Raw genomic sequence first — 27,798 nt, 5'->3', positions numbered from 1 at the left:
GTTACACTCTGGCCGTAAGTCTTTGCCAATTGTCTGCTTTTTTACAAAGGTTTTTATTGTTACGATGGGCAGTAGTTTGTTCTAAAAAATGGTTAGTGATAGAGCTACCATCACGCACAGCTCCAGCTCCTTTATAGACGATCCCAATTCAAAACAGACTCCGGCTATGCTTTCATTTGTTGAAAAGTTTGTATTTCTCTAAAATGATATTCCTAGTCTACTACTGGGAACTCTGGAGGGAAGGCAGGGATGAGGAGCAGACCTGGGGCCCTTGCTTCCAACCTGGGAACAAGCTGAGCGTGGTCTTGAGGACGGTGACAGGAGACGAAGTGAGAGGACCGCCAGGGTCTCAACACAGAGCCAGTGGAGAGGTGGTTTTTTTCCCCCTGGTTTTTAAGAGAAATGAATCTAGATATTAGATCTGACGTTAAGTTGATTAGTGGAAAAGCGAAAGGACCTTTGGGCGGAGGAACATGGTTTGGCTGGAGACAAGAATCGATTTGAATTTATGGAAATGATGATCCTTCTGGCTGCACTGGAAACAGAAAGGACGTAGCTTCCTGGTCACACTGCAGGCAGGCTGCTCCTGTACCTGCGTGTGGTCCCTTGTTCTGTCGGGAAGACTGTCTGCTGATACACTGGCCCAAACACAGGCTTCCTCAAAGGGGTCAGTGCTCCTCAGAACCTGATCACTGGGCACAAACATAGCTGTTGTGCTTTTTCACCATTTTTTGTCACGTACATTCTTTCATTTTTTAGGTACTGCAGGCTCTTACTCGGGTTTCACGGACAGTCTGCCCAGTTCCTTGAGAGGCTGGGTGCTGGCCAGGCGGGCCTCTGCGGCAGCCTGACTGCGGCTCCTCGCCCCACCTCCCGTTGGCACTTCCTCTCCCTCTGGCTTCCTCAGACGACAGCCCCCTTTCTGAGGTGCAGGGGTCCCTCATGGCAGTGGAACTTGGAGACAGCCCAGTGGTTGTAACGTGGGCTCACTCTGCCCAGACAGCCACAGCACTCAGCCAACAGCAGTTTTCTGCTCTGACTTCAGTGGGTTTTGGACATGTGACACCTACCATCTTCCCTGTTGAAACATATTTCTGTGTGCCTAAATTGTGCAATGGCAGAAACAAGGCCCTGTAAGCAAGAATGGGGAAGGGGCCGGGATAGCATCAAGCTGTCCAGGGACATGTTATTTTGCTTAACTTATAATACAGCCAAGGTAGCAAACGAGCCACTGTCTCAGAGACGAGACCACCACAGAACACAGGGATGACAGAACTGAATGGCCGTGTCACCTACCCTACCTGAACCAGAGGTCAGTCACAGTCAGTCACCTGCCCCCCCAACACCCCCCCACCCCTAACTTGTTAATTCTTGGCCCTCAGAGCAGTGGGCTGGCACCTGTACTCCTGCTGTTCCTTTGCCCCTGCAGGCGGCTCCAAGACCCAGAGGATGGCGGCCGTGGACCACGGTGGTGGGGCAGGTGAGCAACCTCTCTAGGAGAAATAAATCTCTTGGCAGATCCAGAATTTTCCGTCTTGACCCTCCCTTGGAACCAAAAGTAAAGCAGGATACAGGTAAAATTTAAAGGAAGGAGAGGTGATGGGTTTTCTTTGTCCTGCCTTTCTGGAAAGTCTTTTCCAAAAACATACATTACGGTTGTTGGGCCTCCAAGCCACCTCAGTCCACTCTGATCCTGGGAGAAGCCTGGGTTGTCCCATTTCTCTCCCCCACTCATTGAGCCCAGCAGGGCAGATTTCTACATAGTAATTCTTCTGTTCCCTGCCACAGGCCGTAGACAGTGGCTTTGAATAACTTTTAAAAAATCAATCCAAAATGCATTTAGTTTTTATTACCTTGTAAGAATCATCCGGATAAGGTATCTCAGTTGAAAAATAAATTATTGGATTACATTATTGGATTATAAGAAATTTAAAGATCAAAGAACTGTTTTAAATGCTACTTGTATCTCTCTCTGGTTTTCTTCCCACCACCCCAAAGTCAAATCTTTGACAATTTACTTTTCTCTCTCAATTGCATTTTTACAGGGTCAAGCAGCACAGTTTTACTTAACTGCCTTTTCAGTCAGTCCCAGCTCATCCTGGTCTGTTCCCATGGACATGTAGAGAATCAGAATGGGCCAGCCGTGCCCAGTGCTGCGTCGTTCCCCAGGCTCGGGAAGTGTCTTCTTGGGCCAGCTGCTGCGGCGTGGAGAGGTGGCGTGGTATGTGGGGTTTGCTTTTAAAATGCAAAATCGTGAAACCTGTAGTGGTGAGGAGTCTTTGCAGATGCTTCCCTCCTTGAACAAGGTCCAGAAATCCTCTTGTCAGGCTGATTGTGTTTCGTTAGAACCAGAGCCTCAGACAGGTGGGCCACAGGCCTCTCAGAGCACCAGCTCCTGCCTCACTCTGGGAGTGAGATCAGGAAGTGGAGGAGAGAGGAGAGGCCTGTGTCCATCCCCCACCCTCTGAACAGGGATGCTGGAGGCTTAGGCACAAGTCCTGGCTGCGTTCCCTAACTACGGCATGACTCCTGGTCCCAGCTACAGCCTGAGCTGGAGGGTGCCCCTTGGAGAACTCAGCACCCAGCCTCTGTGCATAGCACCCAGCTCTTTGAGGGGCTTGCTTTCAGAGGGAGGCCTGGGAGAGAACCCCTTTCCTAAGTCCAGCCAGGAATGAGGAAGGCAGCCGGCCCCTGGGTTGGAAAGCGCCGTGGTAGAAAGGAACCATCCTCCACTGGCCTCGCCTTCCCTTCGCTGTTCTGCGCCTGGAGGCAGGGAGGAGGCCCCCCGCCAGGATGCTGGCCTTCCCCAAAGGGCCCACAGGAAAATGCTGGGAAGAGGAATGGGATTCGCCCTGGTTGGCTCAGCTCAGGGTGAGCGTTGGCCCATGGACCAAAGGGTCTTGGGTTTGATTTCCAGTCAAGGACACGTACTGGGTTACGTGCAGGAGGCAATAGATCTATGTTTCTCTCTCCTCCCCTTCTACTCTCTAAAAATCAATGGGGAGAAAAATATCCTTGGTTGAGGATTAACTAAAATAAAAAGGAACCTGATTCACCGACCAGTGAGGTCTCGCTTCTTAAAAATTATCCAGTTCTCTGCCATTGAATCTTAACATTCTAGATAGTTTCAGGAAAGAGCATTTGGCACAACGGCTGTGCTGGCCCTCTTGGCTAGTCAGGGGGCTTCTCAGACAGTGACTGCCTCAACGCTGAGTGGCCAGGGTCCCAGGTTTGTACACAGGGACATCCTTGTCGCATAGTGCAGGCCGCCCCCTGATAATGTCAGCTGCTTTCTCTGCGATCATGATCGTGGGGGCGTTCAGGTTGCCACTGACCACACTGGGCATGATCGACGCATCGACCACCCTGAGGCCTTCCACCCCAATCACCCTGGTCTGCGGATCCACCACGGCAGTGGGATCGGAGGGCTGGCCCATCTTGCAGGTGCACGAGGGGTGGTAGGCGCTGTCTGCTTTCGCCCGCACAAAGGCGTCTATCTCTTTATCTGACTGCACGTGGCTTCCTGGCTGGAGCTCTTCTCCCCGGAATGGTGCCAGGGCTTCCTGTGCAAAAATTTCTCTGGTCAGCTTCACACATCTGCGGAAGTCACTGATATCAGTTTCTGTTGAGGAGAAGAAACGGGTGAGACTCCTCTTACCACTCCGGCCTTGCTGCAAGATTCTAGGCATGGAGAGACTCAGTAAGCTGCTCGAGGGGAGGCAGTTCAGGACACGGAGGTCCAAGCCACTTGTCATCTACCCATAGATGGTTACACTGCAACCAGCAGAGCCTCATGAAGCCCAAACAGAGTGCATCCTAGACGGACACAGCTTGCCTCAGAGGCCCCAGGTTTAAATTGGGGATCTGAATTCTTATCTGTAAATTAAGAATAAGAATACACGCCTTGCCTCTTCCACCATGTGGCTATGAGGGCCCCACAGTTTTTACTGAGCAAAACCTGCCCTATGGGGAGTGCTCATTTTTGCTGCAGCAAAGAGGCAGGCCCAGGAATATAAAGGGTGCTCTCAGTAACAGCAAGAAAAATGCTCTGTGAGCTCTGTGTACATAGTCCAGTCGCCTTAAACCTCCTGGTAGACAGTTTTGAAAGTTGCAAATCTCTCCTGTAAAATGAAGCCCAGGATTACTTTAGGTGACCTGGTGTACCACAGAGCAGCATACGCAAGTTTACAGCCTAGAGTGATAGGGAGGACAGTGATTTCTGTCTCAGAAAATGTGGTTCAGGGACAAATATGAACCCCAAAAAGGCAGTATTCAGTCAATGAACAGCAAGCCCAGACCTGGGGCATACAAAGGCGGCTGGTGAATTACCTGTTGACAAGTAGTTGGGCTGCAGCACAGGGTGGTCCTGGGGGTTGGCACTCCTCAGTTTTAGCCAGCCCACACTTGTGCCCCGCATGGTCCCCACATGAACCTAGGTGAATCCAGAGGGAGCAGTCACTTCCATCAATCCCCCAGCTCAGTTTAGAGAGGTCCCTGGTTTTCTGTGAGTGGGCCTCTATATCCAAAGTCAATTAAAAGCAGGTACACTTTCCCATTTGCCTGCATCTTACCCACCGCCACCTCGATGAATCCCTCCTGCCTCTATACCTGACTGTCCAAACCTTTAAGGAGCTGGCAATCCCTGGGCAGAGCTGGTGCCATTGGTCCATTTCCAGTGTTCAGTACCTAGAGTATCTGCCCTGAGCTGGGTGCAAGCCTCACCTTTCCATGCACCGGGCAGACTGCCTGTCCCCACTCGGACGTACTGAGCGCTGCAGGGCACAGGCTTCTGCGTTCCCCACCCTGAGGGCCCTGCTGCAGTGGGGAAGATGAGACTGCTCACCTGGTAAGCCTCCTGCTGGGTGGGGACACGCCCATGGTCAATCACTTGGGATGGCAGGAAGTGGAACTGTATGTCTGGGTGGGGGACTCCAGGCTGGCTCCGGATGAACCCACCTGTTTCCAGGTGGGCCGTGGCTCCATCCCCTGGGTGTTGGAAGAGGAGGAAGTCGGGCCTGGCAGGTGGGCTGGCCTCAGGACCCCGCGCTCCCACCTGTCCTTCCTCTTTCCCCCAGGCGGGCCTGCCCAGCACCACCGCTTGCAATTTCAGCTACCTGTCGAGAGTCTTCAGCTTTGCCTCTCCCCCGACTACCCCGAGAATAGACTGTGAGGCTGATGTCCCACGGGCAGCCTAACCTGGCCCGGCTCGTACTGCTCGGCACTGCGCCCAGATCACTGCCCTCAGTGCCTCCTGCAGCCCACTCTGCGCACACAGCCAGCTCATGATCAAGCCCTCTCAGCTGCAGCCTCCCACCAGCTTCCTCCTCCCTGGCCCAACTAATGAGAGGCCCAGTCCAGGAGCCTGTGTACATATTCTTCCTGCCTTTTAGATCCCTGCCCCTATGCTGTAATTTAATTAACAACCAGGTCTGCCTTTCACAATACTTAAAATTTAGCATGTTTACCTGGTTAGGGTCCCCATTAAAGTGAAAACTGCCCAAGGATACCTCCCTTTCTGGGACTTCTCACCCTCTAGCACTCAAGCGCATAGTAGCTGTGCAAGAAATACATGCTGAATGAATGAGCAGGATTTCTAAGCACCATTTCCTGGCACAACTCGGTATGGAGACTCAGCATTTTCCATTTGTTTTCTAACTAAGAAATGGATGCTGATTCTATAGTCCAGCACCAAGTGTCTTTTCTGTGCCTTTTCTTCTGGCTCCTTGGACACCTGAGGGTGTCCAGGAAAAGGCCATCCCCATCCATCTGCAGGGAAGAGCAGCACCTAGCCCTCGAGGAGTCTCACCGGGTCAAGCCCTGTGCTATCAAGTCTGGTCCTCACACCAGCCCATCAGGCAGGGACTGTGTACCCCATTTTGCCCAGAGCTCAGCTTCAAACCAGCAATCTGGGGCCAGAGCCCTTGCTCAGCACCTCAGGATGCCCGCAGACCATCTCTACCAAGGTCATGGAGGAGATACCCACCTGTGAATTTCCAGAGCCACTCCAGACCAATCTGGACCTGCCTCAAGGGCCGCTGGGCTGCATAGAGGGTGATGGGTTGGGTGCATGCCTGCTGGATGTATATCTCTAGGTGGTCTTGCAGGTTCTGGCCAACTCCTGAAATGGAGGGAGTAGTGAGGAAAAGTGGGTACCAAGGGGGGCTTAGCTGACTTCTCAACATCCCCTGGTTTTGAAAATTTCTCCCCTATCCACTTAGTTGCCAGGCCAGCTCCTGCTTAGTCCCCAGGTCACAGCTTGGAGGTCACCTCCCAGTGACACCATTCTGCACTCCCCACCAACTGCCCTTGTTACTCCCAGTGAAGCACCTGTAACCATCCAGTTGCCTTCCTGCCAACCTGTACCCTCCATGAGAGCAGGGCCCACGTGTGCAGCAGGTATTGCTCAGTAAGCTGTCATTGAAAGGCTGACAGCCCCACCCTCACCCCTGGCTGGGGGAAGGAGGGAAGCAGGCCCCATCATGCTGTGCAGACCCTGCATGAGCTCATCCAACCTCAAGGGGATGCTGGGCAAGCAGGTCACTGTCAGTTCTAAGGAGCACCGACTCCTGTCCGCTACTCCCCATGCTGATAAAATATAATAAACCATTTTACTTGGCAGAGACCCTCCAGGAGCAATGGAGAAGGGAGCTCACCTGGAAGGTGGCACACCACGGGGATGCCCAGCTTCTTGAGGTCATCTGCATTGCCGACGCCGGAGAGCATGAGCAGCTGCGGGGAGTTGATGGCACCTCCGCTCAGAATCACCTCCTGGCTGGCATAAGCCTGGAAGAGGCAGAGGGGGAAGCAGGTCACTCCTCCCTTCCAAAAAGGCAGACAGAACCCTGAGAACGTGGCCTTGGGGTGATGTACCCAAGTGGGAAGAGGGTGCTTGGACTGCTACCCATGTTCCGCTCTGGCATACAATCATAAATAAATTAGGTTTCATACTGTGAAACGTGTGGCCACGACAGCTACGATGGTCTTAAAAACAGGACTGGGGAACTTAAATGAGAAACCACACTCAGAAGAGAGGTTTCAATAAAGCAAGTAGTGACCAGATCTTCACATGGGATGCAGAACAATCCTGACACACTGCTAAGTGGAAAACGGCACAGTGCAGAAATGCAGGGTATGGTCACAGTTATGGTTTTTTAAACCTCTAATAAAACCTAGCAACTTCTGAAAAGGTGTGGAAAGTACTGGGGAACAGCTCGGAGGTGGGGAGCAACAGAGGCTCATAGCGGCACTTATTCCAGTGCACAACAGGTTCTGTGCAGGTGCCTAGACTGGGGGTTTCCTCACCTCTGGCAGGCCACCACCTGCTTGCTCATCAGTGCCGATGGAGACAAGAGCATGACTACTGTCCCCTGCCGCCCCCCCCCCCCCACTGTCTGAGCTGCCCAGGGGTAAGTGGCTCACCCTGTGGCTCTGGCCGTTCTTCATGTACTCCACGCCCACTGCGTGGGTGCCTTCAAACAGCACCCTGCTCACAAATGTCTGGGCCTCAGCTGTGAGGTTGGGACGGCTTAGTGCCGGGTGCAGGTACGCACAGGCTGTGCTCCAGCGCTTGCCTGCAGGACAGAGCAAGGATTTCAGACACAGCCCCTGCCCTTTCCCCTGGCACCTGCCCAGGGGGGAAGTGGGAGGGGGCTGGAGAAAGGGGGAACCTGACAATCACCTGACCATGCAACCTCTGCCTTCCAAGTAAGGCTGAGAGCAAAAGACCCTGTCCAACCGAAATCCACATCTACCTGGGCCCCCTGGGTGGTCTGTGCCTCAGTTTACCCATCTGTACTTCCCTAGAGAACTCTGACTTGTTTGGTCAGAGAGGTGACTCTCCATTATCCACACCTTCAGGGGCCAGCAACCCAGAAAATGTCCAAGGTGTCACCATCCCCATGACATTTCTCATTGACTGGGGTTGTATTTTGTGGCCTGTAGAGGGTGCAATATGTCACATCCCCTCTATCTCATACCAGCTCATTTGTCCACACTGACCATGATGAGAGCAGGAGGGGTGGAGCTGTAGTAGTAAATTTTTCTTAAAGGAAGAACAAGGGAGATGGGGGGTAGACACCTTGTGCTACCTTTGTGGATGGTCATGTCCATCCAGCCGAAGCCTTCTTGCTGGAAGCCATTCATGTCCTCGGTGAAGGGGTAGCCGGCCTGTTGTGCCGCCTCCAAGAATGCCCGGTGCAGCGGGTGGTTGGTCTTGCCCCGCGACACATGCAGCGGACCTTCGCCGCCACGGTACCTGCTGGGCCCCAGCTCGTGGCACTGCGCCTTGCGGAAGTAAGGCAGGCAGTGAGCATAGTCCCAGTCTGTGGCGCCCTGGCGGTGCCAGCGGTCGTAGTCCTCGGCATGCCCGCGGATGTAGACCATGGCGTTGAGGGACGAGGAGCCTCCCCACACCCGGCCACGGGGCCAGTACAGCACGCGGCCGTCCAGGCCTGCCTGCGGCTCCGTGTGGTAGTACCAGTTGTACTTGTCGTCGCACAGGTTGGCCACGAGGGCCGCGGGCATGTGGATCTTCCACAAGAGCCGCTTGCTCCCTGCATACGTGTCTTTGGGCCCAGCCTCCAACAGCAGCACATGCTTATCAGGGTCCTCAGTGAGCCGTCGGGCCAGCACACAGCCTGCAGAGCCTGCACCCACCACCACGTGACTATACTCGTTCCCACTCCTGGAGGCCACACTGGCCAGAGCACGGATGCCTGGGGGCCACGGCTGCCCCTGGACTCCCCTAGGGCTCAGGTGCCCTCGCCTCCAGGCTCTCAGGACACACCACATGCTTCCAGCCCAAGTCCTCTTATCTCCACGGAGAGGAATGTGATGGTTCACTTTTCCTAAAACAGGAAAACAGGCATTAAATGTTTAATTCAGCATGCACACGCAGAATCAGCCCAAAGCTGGCAGCCCCCTGGTGCAGTGAAGGGCCTCTGCTGGTTCACCAAGTAGTCTGCTAGGGGCTGGGTGGGACAGGCCTGGCTAGCATGGCCCTGCCCTGGGGACCTAGGAGGAGGGAGCAGAGGGACAAGCAGGTCTATCAGTACTACAAGATCTGTGCCAGGGCTGGGATGCAGGAGAGAGGCCCCTCCCCAAATTGGGGAGTCCCCTGAAAGGCTTCTCCATGACATCTGTGCATGAACTTGTAGGCTGGACAGGAGTCTATCTGCTGGAAGCAAGGGAGGTTCGGGCTTTCCAGACTTGCACTCATTTCTTATCCATCCAAGACAGTTGCTGAGCCCCTACTATGTGCCAGGCACCATTTCATCACTAGCGATACACACAGAACAAGACATCTGCCCTCAAAACTGGTGGTCTGGGGCCAGGGAGACAGATAAGAAATAAATGACGGAAGGTCAGGGTGAGAGGCTCGAGACTGTAGAGCTCATAGCCTTTGACCTGAGCGCCATGGCAGGCACTAGAGGGCTTTTCAGCAGGGGTGAGGTCAGAGCTACTATTTTCAAAGATGACTCTGTAGAGAGCTAAAGTTCTACCAAAGACATGCCAGTAACTTTTGCGGGGTCCTTTCCCAGCAATGTTCAAATCAATCCCAACATGCTCAGTGCAGAGAGGTGGAAAGAACCAGGGTACCCCATCAAGAACTCCCTGACACAAGAACATCTGGAAGATTCCACCCATGAGGCTAAGGCACAAAAGGGTCTGCCCAAGACTAGGACTGCAACAAGAGAGCTGAGAAACCTCAAGAAACCCTGATAGATCCCCTGACCCCTCCAGGAGCCTGCACAAACTAACAGCAGCAGCCCACCACTGGAGGCAGGCTAAGAGGTAAGAATGCAGAGAAAGAGTCCCATTCCCCACGACCCCCATTCATGCAGGCACAGAAGAAAGAAGCACCAGGGCCTTCTAGAAGCTAAGTCTGAAGCAGGAGCACAGAAGAACCTTGCAATACTCCAGGCCCCATACTAGCCCAAGGTAGCAGCTCAACTTCCTACTAGGTTAACCACACTTCACACTAATGACCTGGTAGGACAGAAGGTATGCCCTTCTCCAGGAATAAATACTGTCTGCCTCAGTCCCTACTATCCTGTTACACACAAGGTCCAGCGTTAAATAAAAAATTGAGAGATACACAAAGGTAAGAAAGAGAAACGACTAATTATCAAGAGATAAAATTGTTAACAGAACCAGACCAAGGGATGGCCCATCCAGATGTTAGAACTATCAAACAAAGACTTTAACCAAGTTAAACATTTTAGAAGATTTCATTGAAAATGTGGACATGTTGGACAGATAGGCAATTTCAGCAATAAGTTGGAAACTGTAAAACAAAGGCATGAACAGCAATGCTAAAAATAAAAAACCACATTATTGAAGATGAATAATTTGGGTACAGCAGAGAAGAAATAAGTAAAACTGGAAATTAGGCAATTATGAAACTGGAAATATGAAGAAGAGAGAATAGAACTGAGAGCTATGGGATGATATCAAGCTATCTAAAATATACATAACTGGAGTCCCAGGAGAGGGGTAAAAAGAAAAAGAGGGAGGAGGAGGGGGAGAGAACAGGAAAGAAAAGAGATTTGAAGAGATAATTGCTGAGACTTTTCCAAAAATCAATACAAGACAAAAACACCACAGATTCAAGAAGATTAGAGCATTCCAAGGAGGATTAATACAAAGAAAAACACATCTAGGTACATCATATTTTAATTGCTGAAATCCCATGAGAAAATCAAGGCAGACAGCCAAAAAAAGAAACTATATACAGATGAACAATTATCAGGGTGACAGCAAACTTCTCATCAGAAACATGCAATCCAGAAGACAATGCAGTGACTTAGAACTCTCTATACCCAACTCTGAAGAGCAATAAAGACATCTTCTGAGAAACAAAAGCTGAGAGAATTCATTACCAGTGGATCTGCACTGGAAGATACATTAAAGGAAGTAATTTAGGCAAAAGGAGTTTGATACCCGATGGAAATTTCAATCTATACAAAGAAATGAAGAGCAATGGAAATGATAAAAACTGTGAGTGTATTAGTTCCTTATGGCTGCTGTAACAAATTACCATAAACTTGGTGGCTTAAAACAACAGAAGTTTATCCTTTTACAGTTCTAGAGGCCAGAAGTCTGAAATCAGTTTAACAGTGCTAAAGTCAAGGCAGGGCTTGTTCCTTCTAGAAGCTCCCTAAAGGAGAACCTACTTCCCCGCCTTTTCTAGATTCTGGAGGCCACCTGCATTACCTGGCTAGTAACTGTTTCCTCACATCACTCTATCTAACCTCTTGCTTCTGTCATCACATCTAGTTCTGTAACAGTATCTCCCTCTTATTAGGACACTGTGATTCTATCACTGAAATGGCCCGGATAATCCAGGATACTCTCTCCATCTCAAGATTCTTAATCTCATCTGCAAAGCCCCTTTTGCCATAACAGGTAACATATTCACAAACTCTAGGGTTAGGACAAGGATATCATTTGGGGGGGGGGGCATTGGTAATCTTACCATATGATACAATTTTAGGTAAATATGATATATTTTGCCATTAATTTTAATCTTTTTAGAATATAACTGACTGAAGTAAAAGTAGTAAAATATAGGGTTTATAATATTTGTAGCATTAAAATGTACATGGAAATACAAAGGATATAGAAAAAGCTATAATACAGTCAAGCAAAGAAACCCTACACAACAGTGAAAATGAAGGAACCATAGATAGCCCTTCACATCAACACGGATGAATCCTAAAAGTATATTCAAAATATAAAAAGCAATCTACAGGATGGTATCACCTGAATGAGACCTTTGTGTAAATAAAGTTTTAAAACATGCAATTCATATATGCACCCAACATCAGAGCCCCCAAATACATGAAGCAAACATTGGCAGGTTTAAAGGGAGAAACAGAAATTTCTGCAATAAATTTCAATAATGGATAGAAGAGCCAGAGAGAAGATCTGCAAGGAAACAGAGGACTTGAATAAATGACAAACCAATTGTGTCTTACAGACTCATGTAAAACGCTCCACTCAGCAACAGCAAAATACACATTTTTTTCTCAGCTGCACATGCAACAGTCTCTAGGACATATTGTATGTTAGGCCACAAAACAAATACTAATAAATTTTAAAAGATTGAGATAATATAAAGTATAATTTCTGATCATAATGGAATGAAACTATAAATCAATAAAAGAAGGAAAACTGAAAATTTCACAAATATGTGGAAATTAAACAACATACTCTAAACCAATGTGTCAAAGATAAAATCACAAAAAAATTAGAAAATACCTTGAGACAGTATTCAAAGTGATGAAAAGGACCTACAACCAACATTACTCTACCCTGCGAAGCTATCATTTAGAATCAAAGGACAGATAAAGAGCTTCCCAGACAAAGAAAAGCGAAAGGAGCTCATTACCACTAAACCTGTATTACATGAAATGCTAAAGGGTCTTCTTTACAAAGAAGAAGAAAAGAAGATAAAAATATGAACAATAAAATGGCAATAAATACATATCAACAACTGAATCTACAAATGAACAAGGAGAACAGAAACAGGCTCATAGATACAGAGAACATTTGATGGTTGCCAGATGGGAAGGGGGGCTGGGGGGCTGGGTGAAAAGGTGAAGGGATTGAGAAGAACAAATTGGTAGTTACAGAACAGTCATGGGGATGTAAAGTACAGTATAGGGAATATAGTCAATAATATTCTAATAACTAGGTGTGGTGCTGGATGGGTGCGGGATTTGTTGGGATGATCACGTATTACGTTATGTAATGTCTGGTCATGGGTATACAAAAACAAAACGAAATAAAATTGATAGGATTTAGGGAGACCACTTAGAGTAGATGAAGTCAGCAGTTTTTAATGAAGTCACTAGAAGAATGGAGGTGCCTGGGGTAGAGCTGGGAAAGTGCATTGTGTAAGGAAGGGGTGAAGATGTGTTTTAGGGATAGTGAGTTTGTGGTAGCAATGTGACACTGTAAGTGACCCAGCAGCTTGTTGGTCTATATATTGAGTGAGAAGTTCGGGTAGAGAAAAAGAGTCCAGAATAATTAGTTTCAAGTGAGTACTTTTTTGAAGTACTTTTTTTTTGGAAAGATGTATAGAGGAAGGAGTTGGAGGGGCCAGGAACTGGAGGTAACACCTGAGGTTGATGCTAAAAGAGAGATGTGGAATGGAGAATAACTGGTACTCTGAAATATAAGACCACACATATTAAGTATTTCTGAGGAGACAGCATTTTTGTAAGTCCCACAAAAGTGCAGCAAGGAACAAGTAAAACTAAACTTATTTTACCACTCTTAGTAATAGCTTGTTGGAGGAAAATGTAAGCTCTTAATAATAGTGTGTGGTTTATTTAATTCTGGGCCTTGTTATTTTTATGTAGTTTTGAAAATGCAAAGATAATTAAAAGCAGTGGTTTATAAAATTACATGTAATTATGTACGTATAAAAGTACACATTACCAACTAAGCATATGTGTGCATGCATTTATGTAAATTAATTATATATAATGTATATTTTATAAACAAAAGTATGTGTATATAAAAACACACACAACATACCAAAACTTAGGAGATGCAGTGAAAGCAGTGTTAAGAGGGAAATGTAGTTGTAAATGCACACATTAAAAAAGAAAAAAAAATCTCAAATAATAACGCAACTTTACACCTTAAGAAAGTAGAAAAAGAAGAGCAAACTAAACCCAAAGCTGGCAGAAGAAAGGGAATAATAAAGATTAGAGCAGAGATAAATGAAATTAAGAACAGAAAATAGAGGAAAAAAATCAAGCCAAAAATTGGTTCTTAAAAAACCTGACATATTTAGGTAGACTGAGAAAAAAAGTAATATCAGAAATCAAAGTAGAAACATCACTACTGATTGTACAGAAATAAATTAGTAAAATCAGAAATGAAAGTAGAAACATCACTATTGATTTTACAGAAATAAAAAGGGTTATAAGAGAGTACTATAAATAATTTGTACTAATAAATTGGATAACCTAGATGAAATGGACAAATTCCCAGAAATAAACCACCTACCAAAACTGAATCATGAAGAAATAGAAAGTATAAATAAACCTATAACTACCTAGTAAGGAGTTAGAATCAATAATCAAAAACCTCCCAACAAAGAAACACCCTGGACAAGATGGCTTCACTCATGAATTCTCCCAAACATTTCAAGAAGAATTAACATCAAACCTTTTCACTTTCTTCCCAAAAATTGAAGAGGCAAAATCTCCTAACTCATTATGTGAGAACAGCATTACTCAGATCCCAAAGTCAGACAAGACATTAACAAGAAAACTACAGACCAATCTCTCTTGTGAATCAGCTTATTAAAAAGGATTATACACCATGACCAAGTGGGATTTATCCTGGGACTGCAAAGATGGTTCAACATATGAAAATCAATCAATATGTTATACACAAAAGAGAATGAACAAATAAAAACCACATAAACATCTCAATTGATGCAGAAAAAGCATTTGACAAAATGCAATACTCTTTTATGATTGAAAAAACAAAAACACAAAACACTCAGTAAACTAGGAATAGAAAGAAACTTCCTCAACATGACAAAGGCCATATGTGAAAAACCCTCAGCTAACATCATACTCAATGGTAAAAGACTGGAATCTTTAATATCAGGAACAAGACAAGGGTGCCCACTTTTATTCAACATAGTACTGGAAGTTCTAGCCAGAGCAATTAGGCTAGAAAAAGAAATAAAGTCATCAAAAGTTTAAAGAAAGAAGTAAAATTATTTGTCTGCAGATGGCATGACCTAATATAGAGAAAACTTTAAAGATTACTTATATACACACTCTTAAAAAACTGTTAGAGCTAGTAAGTAAATGCAGCAAAGTTGCAGGATAGAAAGTCAACACACAAAAATCAGCTACATTTCTACACACTAAAAATGAACAATCTAAGAAGTTAAGGGGGAAAAAATCCATTAATAATGACATCAGAAAGAATAAAATACTTAGAAATAAATTTTACCATGGAATTGAAAGACTTGACACTGAAAACTATAAAACACTGCTGACAAAGGAGACGTCAAGAAATGGAAAAAAAATCCCATGTTCATGGATTGGAAGACTTAAAATTGTTAAAATGACATTATTACCCAAAGCAATCTACAGATTCAAGGTAGTAATCCCATCAAAACCTCAACAGTCGTGGTTCTTGTTTGTTTGTTTTTCAGAAATAGAGAAACCCATCCTATAATTCATAGGGAATCTGAAGTGACCCTAAGTAGCCAAAACAATCCTGGAAAAGAACAAAGTTGTGGGACTCAACTTTCTGATTTCAAAACTCAACTACAAAGCTACAGTACTCAAAACAGTATGATGGTGGCATAAGGAGAGACATCTAGATCAATGAAATAGAGGGCCCAGAAATAAACCCTTGCATAGATGGTTAATAGATTTAAAAAATATTTTAATTTAGATTTAAGGGGGGGAGGGAGAGATAGAAAGAGAGAAACATAGATTTGTTGTTCCACTTATTTATGCATTCATTGGTTGCTTCTTGTATGTGCCCTGACCAGGGATCTAACCAGCAACCTTGATGTATCCAGTTGATGCCCTATCCAACTGAGCTACCTGGCCAGGGCGATGGTTAATAGATTTTTTTGACCAGGGTGCCAAGACTGTTCAATGGAGAAAAGACAATCGTTTAAGCAAAAGGTGCTAGGAAAACTGGGTATCTATATGCAAAAGCATAAATGTGGACTCTTACCTTATGCCATACACAAAAATTCAACTAGATCAAAGATGTAAATATAAGAACTAAAATTACAAAACCCTTACATGAGAACATAGGGTAAAATCTTTATGACACTGAATTTGGAGATGATTTATTGGATAAGCACCAAAAGCACAGGCAACAGAAGAAAAAACAGATAAACTGGACTTCATCAAAATTAAAAACTTGTGCATCAAAGGCCCTCATCCAGAGAGTGAAATGACAACCCAAAGAATGAAAGAAAATACTTGCAAATCATATATCTGATAAAGGATTAACATCTAGAATATAGAAAGAACTCCTATCACTCAACAACAACAAAAAGCAAACAACCCAACACAAAAAATGGGCCAATAACTGTAATAAACATTTCTCCAAAGATATACACATATGGCCAATAACCATATGACAAGATGCTTAACATCACTAATACAAATTAAAATCACAATGAGATATGGCCTCACACCCATCAGTATGGCTATAGTAAAAAAAAAAGGAAAATAACAAGTGTTGACAAGGAAGTAGAGAAATTGGAACTCTTGTGCACTGTTGGTAGGAATGTAAAATGGCACAGCCACTGTGGAAAACAGAACGGTGGTTCCTCAATAAGTTAAACATAGAACTACCATATGATCCAGCGATTCCACTCCTAGGTATATACCCAAAAGAACCGAAAGCAGGGACTCAAACAAATGCTTGTACAACAAGGCTTTTAGCAGCACAATTCACAATAGCGAAAAGGTGGAAACAATGCAAATGTCCAACAGATGACACAATAGAATATTATTCAGCCTGAGAAAGGAACTAAATTCTGACACATGCTACACATGGATGAACTTTGAAAACATTATCCTACGTGAAACAAGCCAATCACGAAAGGGCAATTATTGTGTGATTCCACCTCTATGAGGTAAAATCCTAGACACAGAAAGCAGGTTAGAGATTACCAGATGCTGTGGGGAGAGGGAATGGGGAGTTACTGTTTAATGGGTACAGAATTGTTTGGGGTGATAAAAGGTTTTGGAAATGGACAGTGTTGATGGTTGTACAACACTGTGAATGTATTTTATATTTAATGTCACTAAACTGTACACTTAAAACTGATTAAAATGGTAAATTTCATGTTATGCATATTTTACCACAATTATTTTATTTATTTATTTTTAAATATATCTTTATTGATTTCTGAGAGAGGAAAGGAGAGGGAGGGAGAGAGTTGAAATATCAATGACGAGAGAGTCATCATTGATCGGCGGCCTCCTGCATGCGCCCTGCTGGGGATCAAGCCCACAACCTGGGCATGTGCCCTGACCGGGTCTCGAACCTCAATGTCCTGGATCCTAGGCTGATGCTCAACCACTGAGCCACGCCCAGCCAGGCTACCACAATTTTTTTAAATTGCAAATATACCCACATCACATGCAATACAATTCCAGGTATTACTATGCGATTCAAATCTAACAGTGAGAAAAGTATAAAGAAATTCAGGATAGTAGTTACCTCTGAGTAGGGAAATATATCCAGGTGTTCTCACTTGCACCTGCCATGCTTTAATTCTTAATCTAGGTGACAGGTACATGTATGTTTATTGAACAGTTTTATTGTGGGTCTGAAATAATTGATAATTATAGCTAATAGGACTAGGAAGCCACAAGGGCAGCTTCACCAGGAGGCACCGAGCCTACTGCACAGGAGTGAAGACTAACCCCTTCCTTGTGGGGTGGCACCAGGTCACTTATGCTCCTTGGCCCCAATCATCCCCACACCTCGCCTCTTATCACAGCTCTTCCTCCAACACCCAGTTCCGGCACACCCCAATGTGGAGGGGATCTTTAATTATTCTCAAAGATCTGGGTGTGGCCTTGAACTAGGCACAGATCTCTCCAGCCCCTGGGCAAGTATGGGACTGGGCAGGGATGGACTAAACTGGGGTATATCTGTCTGGCTCCCACTTCTACAGAGAGGAAACTTCCTCAGGTGTCTTTGCAATTTCTCCCCTGCCTGCCAAAATCCTCAGCCCAGGATTTGCTGAATAATGGAGACAGGAGAACCCAGGGCAAGTGCCTACTCTCAGTTCCCCTTCTTGGGGGTGTATGTGGCCCAGCTCTCCACCCCACTCCATGGCCAGGGTGGGGTAGGCTTTCCTCTTCTCCCCCCAGAAATCCTGATGCCCAGGCCTAAAGGAGGTTCCAGCCCCAGAGCAACATTTTGTTGTTCCTGAGACCCCTGAGAGAAGGGCTGCCTCCCCCTGCCCCTCAGAAGCCAGGCCTTGGGCTGGGGGGAGCTCAGGACTCATTCAGGCTCCTGGCACACTGAGCCCATAGTGTTGGGAAGTGGCAGGATTTATACATACTCACTGGATACAGCAGGAATAAGGGAGAAGGATGGGGCTGAGGAGGGGGGCTGCTACCCAAAGAAAACTCCTTAGGGAAAGGACCCCTTAAACCTAGCTAGCACAGTTCTCCCTCAGGCTCTAAGACTGGGTGGGTGGACAGAGTGACCATTGGGGATGGAGAAGGGGGGGAGTTTAAGGAGTCACAGGGAAAAGCCCTTTCCATTTTCCTGGGCAGGGAAGGAGCTCCCTGGCATTGGCAGTGTGGAAAGTGAGGGGTGGGGTGGGGTGGGGTAGGAGGCATGGGACCAGAGAAGGACAGGATAGCATGTGTGTTCATTTGAGTGAATGAGTAAGTGAGAGAGAATGTGTGTGTGTAAAATGGGGGAGTCCTAACCATGGGTGGAGGCTGAACATCCAAGGCTTCCTTTTGACTCTAGGTGCCATAGCCTTGACCCACCCTGTTTCCTGGGACCAACCATGGCTCTGTCTCTCCACTTCTGTGGCTCTGAGCAGGTGAGGAAGGGGCTCAGCCAATCACCATGCATGGGGGAGAGGAGATGTCCACCTGCCCTGCCTCCCAGTAAAGGGGAGAGGGCCCTCACGCCACACTCAACTTCCCGGGGCACAGGGCAGCTCCACCAAGCCACACTTTCCATCCGGCCGGTCAGCTCGGAGCTGGGCATGCTGCCCCTGTGGGAAGTAAGGCTCTGGTCATATGAAGGCCACCACCCTCAATGCCAGTGGTGACCACAGCAGATGAATCGAGTGCAGAGATGACATTAAATGAGGGGTAACAGTCTGTTACAAGCTTCCATGTCTCTGGATCCATTTTGTTCATCAGTTTATTTTATTACACTTCACATATGAGTGAGATCATGTGGTACTTGTCTTTCTCTGATTGGCTTATTTCACTTAGCATTATACTCTCCAGTTCCCTCTATGCTGTCCCAAAGGATAAGAGATCCTCTTTTTTACAGCTGTGTAGTATTCCATGGTGTAAATGTGCCACAGCTTTTTTATCCACTCATCTACTGATGGGCACTTGGGCTGTTTCCAGATCTTAGCTATCATAAATTGCGCTATGAACATAGAGGTGCATAAGTTCTTTCTGATTGGTGTTTTGGGTATTCCTAGAAGTGGGATCACTGGGTCAAATGGCAGTTCAATTTTTAATCTTCTGAGGAAACTACATACTGTTTTCCTCAGAGGCAAGGCGGAGGTTGGGGAGTGGGTGGGGAAAGATTAATCAAAGAACTGATATGCTTATATGCATAATCTATGGACACAGACATTGGTATGGGGAAGGCCTGGGGGTGGAGTGGATGCAGGGTGGAGGGGGTGAATGGGGGAAAAAGGGGGACATCTGTAATACTTTCAACAATAAAGATAAAAAAATAAATAAATAAATGAGGGGTAACAAATGTAGGGGCCACCACGCCCTACTGATTATTGCTAGCGGCTTTCATCACCATAGTATTTTATAGCAACTAACAATTCTCATTTAAAATTCTCAAATCAGCAGTTGAAGATCTGTATTGAAAAATTTGCCAAATTTCATGGTCAGAATTTCAAGTACAACAAGACAGATTTCCATGTAATTCTGAGCTTGTGACCAATTGCACAAGTCTGATAATTTTGGTAGACTCAAATTGCAAAAGAATTGTGACAGAATGCTTACCCACCATCTCAGGAGTTCCTGTACTCGGGACACAGTACCTCTTCAGAGTCACACAGCTGGGGAACTGGCAAAACTTTCTGAAAATAGCCTTTGAAAAGGGTTCTTCGCAACTTCTGGGCAGGTACGTGTGCGCACACCCACACATGTATGTGTGTGTGTATGTTTCCTTTCTAGCTTTTGGCCAGTGCAGTGTACTAGGGTGGAGTTAGCTCCTTTTAGCCACTAAAGTCCTGGCTTTTGTTGGTCCCCCAAGAAGAGAGGACAGAACCCTGGAGAGGGATAACACAATCTCAGCCAGGCCTGCATGCAAAATAAGGCACAGACCTGCTTCAGCCTTTGAGAAGCTCAGCCAAGGCAGGTGAGGCAAGGCGAGGCCAGTGATAATGATTCTGCTTTGGGCACTGCTGGGGAGCAAGTGAAACCTTCCAGAAGGCACTGGATGCATCAGGATTTTAAAGGTGTAGCACTTTGTCTCAGCGATCCCCCTTCTAGGAATTTAACCAACAGACAGCTCTACACAACTGTGACAAACAAGCAGGGTGGTCTGTCCTGAGTTGTTTATGCTGGCAGACAATGATAAAAACCTGACTGTCTGCCAGCAGGGATGGTGCAGTAAAAAATGGAACCGTCCACAGAAAGGACCCTATTAGCAGACCAAACACAAAACTCAGGTTCTCATGATATCATCGAGGCTCTTGGTGGCCAGAGGCTGGGACTGTCCCTGGATGTACTTGGCCTTTACACCTGTCCCTGTGCCTATGGGCCAGGCACAGTGTGGGACCCAGAGATCACCAGAAGCCTGGTGGCCTAGTAGCCACAAGTTACCAAGATTTCTGCCTGACAGGGCCTGTCCACAGAGCTGCAACCATGTCTATTCACTTACAGTCAGCAACGGGGGAGGGCGCTCCCAGCTGTCCAGGGCCAGGCACACAGCAGGTGCTCAATAAATACTTGTTATGTGACTGGCAGGTAAAAATACACTTTTCACTTCAGGAGAGGAGGCAGACATGGAAACTGAGGCACAGGGGAGTAGTGACTTCTCTTAAAAGGGGTGGGGCCAGAACTGCTGAATCTGCCCACCTCTGTCCACCCCATGGAATCCTGCCTTGATCAGGCTCCATCTCGAGCATCACCTCGTGCTGGGATCCTTCCAAGGGCATCTTAGTAGTGTTCCTGATATCACAACCCCTTCCCATCTTACCTCACAATCTGCTCTCTGCACAGCAGCTGGGTGATCTCAGGATGAAGGGGGGCCCAGAACCAGCGGAGGATCAGCTTGGGCCTCAACCAAGTAACTTCATACATAGGAGACAGTTAACAAGGCAAACAACTTCTCCTTCAAGTCGAGACAGGTCTGAACGGGAAAATGCCTATGAGATATCCTTGCCAAAAAACTCAAACCCAAATCTGCTCACACTTCTAGATCCACCCACCGATTCAGAGGACAAAGGTTAGAGGAACATGTGAAGGATACCCAGGACCCCACCAGCAGAATCCAGGCTATAGGAAACTCCACCCATTTCCTGAACAACAAATTTAAGCGAAAAGTAAACAAGACAGAGATCGAGGAAAACCTACAGACCGTGAGACAATCACATATCTTATCTAGATCCTGGGAATTTGAGGATGTTAAGAAATCATTGCTTGTTTGTCAGATGTGATAAAGGTCCCGTGGTCATGTTGTTTAAAACAACTTTTTCAGAAACACATACTGAAAAACTGACCAAAAAAATAAAGGATATTTGGAATTTGGGTTAAAATGACCCCAGGGATTAGAGGGGCAGAAAAAACAGGCTCACCCATGAGGAGATGAGAATACAGAGTTCGATAATCTCTTCTGGCTAATTTTGTACATTTCAAATTTTTGTCTGTTTTAAATCTCATATATCCCTACTAAAGAGGAGTGAAAGAAAGCAGGGCGGGATAACCTCCTAAGCGAGAGCCGGGTCCAAGCTAAGGGATTTCAAACCATTTCACAGAGTTTGGGGTGTTCTGTCAGTGCTGGCTACCAGCTTTCTCTTTCAGCTACATTTTCCACCAGTTTTCAAAATCTCAATAGAAAAGCACCCACCTTACAGCTAGATGTGACAGGACTGGGGCGGTCTGTGGCCAAGCAGCCCACGCGCTAGTTTCGATTGTCTGTGAAAGATAAGTAGAGAATCAAAAGTCAGAGTTTAGAAACTTTTGCAGCAATTGGACACAGTGGCTTTGTGTCTGTTGACTCTCATAGTAAGATAATGGGCTTATATTTTATGTGTCTACATTTTTATTATAACAACTTTTACTGGATTTTTAATTGGCCTATGAGAGATTAAAATTTAAAAACCAAATGACCGGTTCTTCGCTACAGAGAATCTGGGAAGCACTGTTGCAGACTGGACACAAATCTCCTGGAGACCCAAACCCACCTGGGTAGGTGTCCTACCAAAGAACCCAGGTCAAACCCTCCCTTCCCACCTTCTGCTGCGGGGGCTGCGGCACAGACTATACACTGCAGAGCCTGCTGGATTTTCCTTAGGAGCAGCCTAAAGCGCAGCGTGCACACTTTGATTTATAAAGGCTGGTGCAATGGCAAGATGGGAGTTAGCCAGCCCACTCCCATACACTTCTGGGTGGCTTTAACTGCAGCCGGACCTAAGACTACAAGGTGAGCTGCCTAAAAAACCGCCACTGCTTCCTCGTGCCACCTACAAATTACTCTCTCACTGAACTAAAGTGCAGGAATCAATCAGGCACTGCGGCTTGTGTGAGACACCAACCAGCAGCCGTGGCCCCTGGTTTCAAGAGTGTGCTCATGATAACAGGATCACTGTTCTTACCAGGACATGCAAAAAAAAAATCACAATGTGAACTTTTAAGATAGACACACTAATATTAACCATTGTCAGTATGTGTTTTATTTTAAAAATATATATATATTTTTTCTTTTTAAATATATCTTTGATTTCAGAGAGAGGCTGGGAGAGGGAGATAGGAACATCAATGACGAGAAAGAGTCATTGATTGGCTGCCTCCTGCATGCCCCCCCCCCGCCATACTGGGGATTGAGCCTGCAACCCGGGCATGTGTCCTGACTGGGAATCGAACCTCGATCTCCTGAATCATAGGTCAATGCTCAACCGTTGAGCCATGCCCAGCTGGGCTGCATGTGTTTTATATATTGGGGTTCCATGTTCAAATTTCACTACTTTTAAAAAAGTAAAAGGTACTGGTGGTCAAGATCCTTTGGGTTGCAGTTCTAACTCCGCCACCATTCACAGTTTAGCAACTCTGGGCCTTAGTTTCCTCATCTATAAAATGGGAACAGAGCCACCCATTTCATATTAGGAGAGCAAAAGCCAATAGCTAAAAACATACTTTACAGAATTAAAAGTACAAAGCCAAAAAAGCACGTGATGATCCATTTCCTCCTCCATAAAGTGCGGACAGTGATGCTGCAACTATGACCAATAATAATATTACAAATAAAGTATCACTGATCAAAAAATAGATCACCAACTCTGCTATATGTGCCCGTCCAGGATACTCCTTGCTCTATGCCCTGAGGTCTCCAGGCATCCTCCCTTCAGCCCTGTGAGGCCAACTTCATCTCCCGCATACAGATGGGGCTTTGCAAGAACAACAGCAGCTGCCTCCTCTTCGTTCTGGAATTTCTTCAAGACCTCACTGTGACAACACATGAAAATCAATGCAAGTGCACATGGGTTGTGACCTCACAGGGTTTCAGCAGGAGTAGTACTGAGGTGGAGTTAAGCCTGTGGCTTGTGTGTGTTCCTGGGCCAGCCTCTCCTTACCAGGGCAGAGAAAATGTTTGCAGTATGGTCCTGCTGGGAACAGTGGGTATGAGCCCTCAGTGTGGCTTCAGTGTCCCTGGCGAAAGCAGGCATGACTGATGACACTGTGAAGCTCAACCAGTTAGAGCAGAACATGGGTTGGGGGAGTACTGGGGGACAGGGTGCTCCCATGCCCCCCCCCCCAGCTTGGGCCAGATGCCAGGGCCCTGGAAGGCAGCCAGTATTCGCCAGAAATGGCTTGCTCTCACAAGACAATGAGTCCACTGTTAACTGGCAGGGACTTGATTAATATTTGCAAGAGGAACCAAGTGGAAAATTCCACCTGTGTGGGCGGAGGCAGGGCCTGGGACATGTCAACAACCCTAACGGCCTTGTTCTCTCAGGATGGCTCCAGCAGAGATACAAAGGTCTGATAACAGTGACAGAACCTGAGGGTGTCATTGCACTTGGGTCCCAAGGAATTTCCTTATTTGGATCATAGAGTTATTAACTTATTTTTTTATTGTCCTGCCTCCCCTGTCCTTAAATTTACACAGCACTTTTAAATCTTTCAGCTTTCCTCCTATCACTTAGAGTCACCCAACACCCTTGCCAGTCCAGCAGGGCTGGTGTCACCCCATGTTCTGGATGAGAATAACTGAGGCTCTGAGACACCAAGAGCCTCACCAAAGGCTGCAACTGGTGAGTGAATGGCTCAGCCAGAGGATGTGGAACCCTGGAATCTCGACCCCCAGATGGGACACAGAGCCTGTCCCAGAGGGGCTGGGGTCAGGGGCCATGGGTACTGGACAGATGGTCTTCCAGCTCTAGTAGAGGCCTTGACCTTCACCCACCTAAGGAGGAAGAGGAACAAGCCCAAACCAGCTCTTCCAGTTGTGTAGGCTAAGGTGCTGGCCTTGGAGGAAGGTATGCATCCCCTCACCCATTCAAGCATTTAACACATGCCTACACAAGACCCACAAAAGCGCACTGCACGGTGGCTCTTTCAGACACCCAGACCTAGCAGAATTCATGTCCAAAAGGGGAAGGTCAGGGTATCTCCAAAGGTAGCTTCCCTTGGACTTGAGTTGCCTCATTTAGCAATTGCTAACACACTCTCATCTGCCGATTTTACAGAACAGGAAATGAGGCTCTGAGAAGGGTAGTGACTTGTCAGAGGTCAGAGAGAGGGAGGCTGAGACCTCCTGACCTGCAGTGGCCCTGCCTCCAGTTTATATAAAGCCACAACATTCCTGGGCTTAGGCATTCAAACAAATGGTATCCCTTTCAGCTGGCCTCCTTGGAGGCTGCATGCTTAATAAACAAAGACCTCCCACAGGGGAACCCTTTTTGGAATAACCTTCTGGGCATTGGGGAACCTCCCGAGAAAACAGGCATGCACACCTTGTTTGCCCATAGAGAACACCAGGTGTGGCTGCAGGGCTCACCTCTGGACCTCTCACTCTGTAGTCCTGTCTGCAGAGCTGGCCATGGGCATCATGCTGAGGGCCAGGGCCAGGGCCAGAGCAGTGTCCTACCTCTGTGCCTGCACACCCCAAGCCTGGGCCCAGGGCAGTGGACAGCGGGGTCGGGGGAGCAGACTCATTCAGTCTGTGTCCCACTTCAGTGCTCCTCCTTCCCCTCCTACCCACATGCTCAGCGACCTCTACACCACCCCCACCTCACCCTTCCTCTCTCCTTTGCCCACCAGTTTCTTCTCCTGAAGAACGTCAGCCTCTCCCTTTGTTAAAACAAAGCTACCCCACCATACTCCCATATCTGAACCTACTTACTCTCAGGCCTCAATCACCCCCTCTTGTCAAAGCCACATCTAATTGCCGGTGATCTAAGCCAGGGGGCTCCCCCAGGCCAGATGCAGCCACAGAAGGCAGGGCCACTCCGGTCAGGAGGTCTCAGCCTCCCCTCTGTGACCTCTGCTCCATCAGACTATACCGGCTGGTGCAGCCCCTCCTATCCCTCACTTCCACAAAGCTCTCCTCTCCCAGGGCCCTGTCCTCCTCCCCTCTCTGCCATCCCCTATAAATGTCTGCCTCACAAATCCTATCTCCAGACTTGACCTCTGCATCCCTGGTTGTCCCCACAGCCCTTGCACTCAACAGTCCCGAGTTCCCGCAGAAGGGCCTGCTTTGGTGCACAGCTGAAAACCCAGCACAGCTGGAGCCTGGCCTGCCACAGGGACTCAGCTGTGTGAAATGTTTGGTTAGCAGCTACCTCTTTGCTGGACACCGAGGGGCTGGCCTGCCACTGCCCTGTACAGCCACCCAGGGAGCCTTTCTAAAACTGAAAACTGACCACCACCTAAACCTCTGCGGGAGCTCCTTGGCACCACAGGACAAAGTTCATGATCTCAAGCTGGCAGACGAAGCTGTTTCCATCTGCACTTCCGCAGCAGGGCAGGCTGTTGAACATACTCCCATCACACTCATCCTCAGTCCAAGAGGGCCCATCACCCATGTGTTGTTCACCTTTGCACCCCAGTACTGGCAACCTGCAGGTGTTTGCTAAGAAGACAGCTCTTAAAGCCAGAAATGATCTCAGGAACCACAGGGCTTAAAGTAACTCAGAGAGGTTGAGCAAAGGGCCCAGGGTTACCCAGCCCCAGGCAAGGGTGAGGCAATGAGCTCACCTGAACCCTTCTCCTTCGTCAGGAACCAGACCAATCCTCTGGAAATGTCACCTAGAAGCCCTGATGTGTGCATGCCAGAGCCCTCAATTGAACTTGAGGCTCGGCCCATTCCATGGTTCATTCCACATCTCGGTTCATTCCACATCTGAACCTGGCTGGAGGGCGAGGCCTGGCACACAGTAGGACTGCAGCAAAAACAGCTTCTTGACTAAGGCAACCTCTCACCAATTCCATCCATAAGACCCACATCCCTCTCTAGGTCTTAGTCTCCTCATCTGTAGAATGGAGTTATCTTGGCTTACAAGTTTACATGACCTAGATTGGCCACCCAATCTTATCCTTTGCAAACAGAGAGAGCTGAAGCAGCAGATTTCAAGCTCTGTGATCCACTGTTAGTTAGTCCAGCTGATTTTTGTTAACCTTCCCCTAAACCACAGTCTCTCAAAACAAAACAAAAGGACCCTACCACCTGTGTCAGAATTACCAAGGAGGGCTTGTTAAACGCTGATCTCAGACCCTGTCCCACCTGAGGGGTTTGATAGGAATCTTGAGCATGGACCCAGAATTTGCATTTAAGGCAATGCTGAGAAATCCTGAGCACAGTGAAACTGGAGAACCAAAGTTCCAAATTAGACCAATCCTCTAGAAATGACACCTGGAACCCCACATGTATGCATGTCAGATCCCCATCTGACCTTGAGGCTGGACCCACTCCATGCAGGCCCAAAGCTGAACCTGGCAGGTGGGCCATACCTGGCACACAGTAGGACCGCAGCAAAAACAGCCTTGGGAGACCCACGTATCGGTGTCAGGCCTCATTTGGAGGAAATCTACATTTACAAGAAAACCTGGGAGAAGGGAGAATTTCTGTTACCCTAAGTAACATGTAACTTAGTTCCTGCAAATAACTAGCTCCGGGAACTCGGTAAGGCTTCCACTGCCCGTGTTCCACCCCTTTGGCTCCAGGGGGCTCGCCCTTGTGTAAAGTGGTGCCTCAGTCTCAGCGTCCAGCGGGGTCCAAACCTCCGGCCGGAGGCCGCCCGAGCCGGCGGCCAGGGCCCTGCAGAGGGGAGGCCCGGGCACAGACGGCGCCGCTACCGGCCGCGTCGGCGGGGGGCCGGGGCGCGAACCCCGCTACTCACCCTGGGCGGCTGGGCCGAGCGCCGGGACAGTCAGCTGTGCCGGGGCGGGAGCTGGAGCGGAGACGGAGCAGCGGCAGGAGCGGGCGGCGGCAGCCGGGTCCCTGCCCGCTGCACTTTAACTGCCGGCGCCGGCGCACCGCGCGCTCTCCGTGGCCTGGAGGGGAGCCGCGGGCGTCTCGGACTCGCTCTGCTCGGGGCGGGGACCGCAGCGCCGGGCTAGCCCGCGGGCCGCGGCGGGCGGGGCGCGCTCTGCCCGAGGCGTGAACACTGCATACACCTGGCTCACTGCTCGCACGTGTGCGCGGGGTTGGCGGGCGCCGCTGCGGCGCGTGCTCTGCCCGCGGAGGGTCCCGAGCCGCTCGCACCCGGCCCGTCCCTCCGAATCCCGGACGGCTAGGGCTCTTCCGTGTTCCCCACTGGGGAGGGGGCGGCGGGGCCAGGGTGGTGCTGTGGGGGGCGGAGCCCAAAGGGGTGGCCCGGGGAGCCTG

The 27,798-nt window shown here is 47.9% G+C and overlaps 1 protein-coding gene across 5 annotated transcripts; it reads right to left on the bottom strand.

Moving 5' to 3' along the window:
* Positions 1 to 168: 168 nt before the first annotated feature.
* On the bottom strand, positions 169 to 27,725 carry CHDH (choline dehydrogenase). Of its 5 annotated transcripts, none has more exons than XM_081159095.1 (11): positions 27,311 to 27,718; positions 26,922 to 27,016; positions 21,820 to 21,887; positions 20,950 to 21,102; positions 8,088 to 8,846; positions 7,420 to 7,571; positions 6,654 to 6,783; positions 5,984 to 6,118; positions 4,844 to 4,986; positions 4,330 to 4,432; positions 169 to 3,622 (listed from the first exon to the last, which is right to left on the bottom strand). In XM_081159095.1, exons 5-11 carry the CDS (start codon positions 8,788 to 8,790, stop codon positions 3,204 to 3,206), a joined length of 1,785 nt encoding a protein of 594 aa, XP_081015221.1. In that variant the 5' UTR covers positions 8,791 to 8,846; positions 20,950 to 21,102; positions 21,820 to 21,887; positions 26,922 to 27,016; positions 27,311 to 27,718; the 3' UTR covers positions 169 to 3,203. The 5 variants fall into 5 exon arrangements, with proteins under 5 accessions (XP_081015221.1, XP_081015219.1, XP_081015220.1 ...); XM_081159093.1 differs by lacking the exon at positions 26,922 to 27,016 and adding an exon at positions 23,248 to 23,414 and having other exon boundaries at positions 27,311 to 27,687; XM_081159094.1 differs by lacking the exon at positions 26,922 to 27,016 and having other exon boundaries at positions 27,311 to 27,725.
* Between the last annotated feature and the right edge of the window lie 73 nt (positions 27,726 to 27,798).

This window comes from Miniopterus schreibersii, assembly GCF_964146895.1.
Source record: "Miniopterus schreibersii genome assembly, chromosome: 15".
In the NCBI taxonomy this organism is placed as follows: Eukaryota; Metazoa; Chordata; class Mammalia; order Chiroptera; family Miniopteridae; genus Miniopterus; species Miniopterus schreibersii.
The sequence above is the reverse complement of the archived record's forward strand: the minus strand, read 5'-3'. Positions and strand labels throughout refer to the sequence as shown.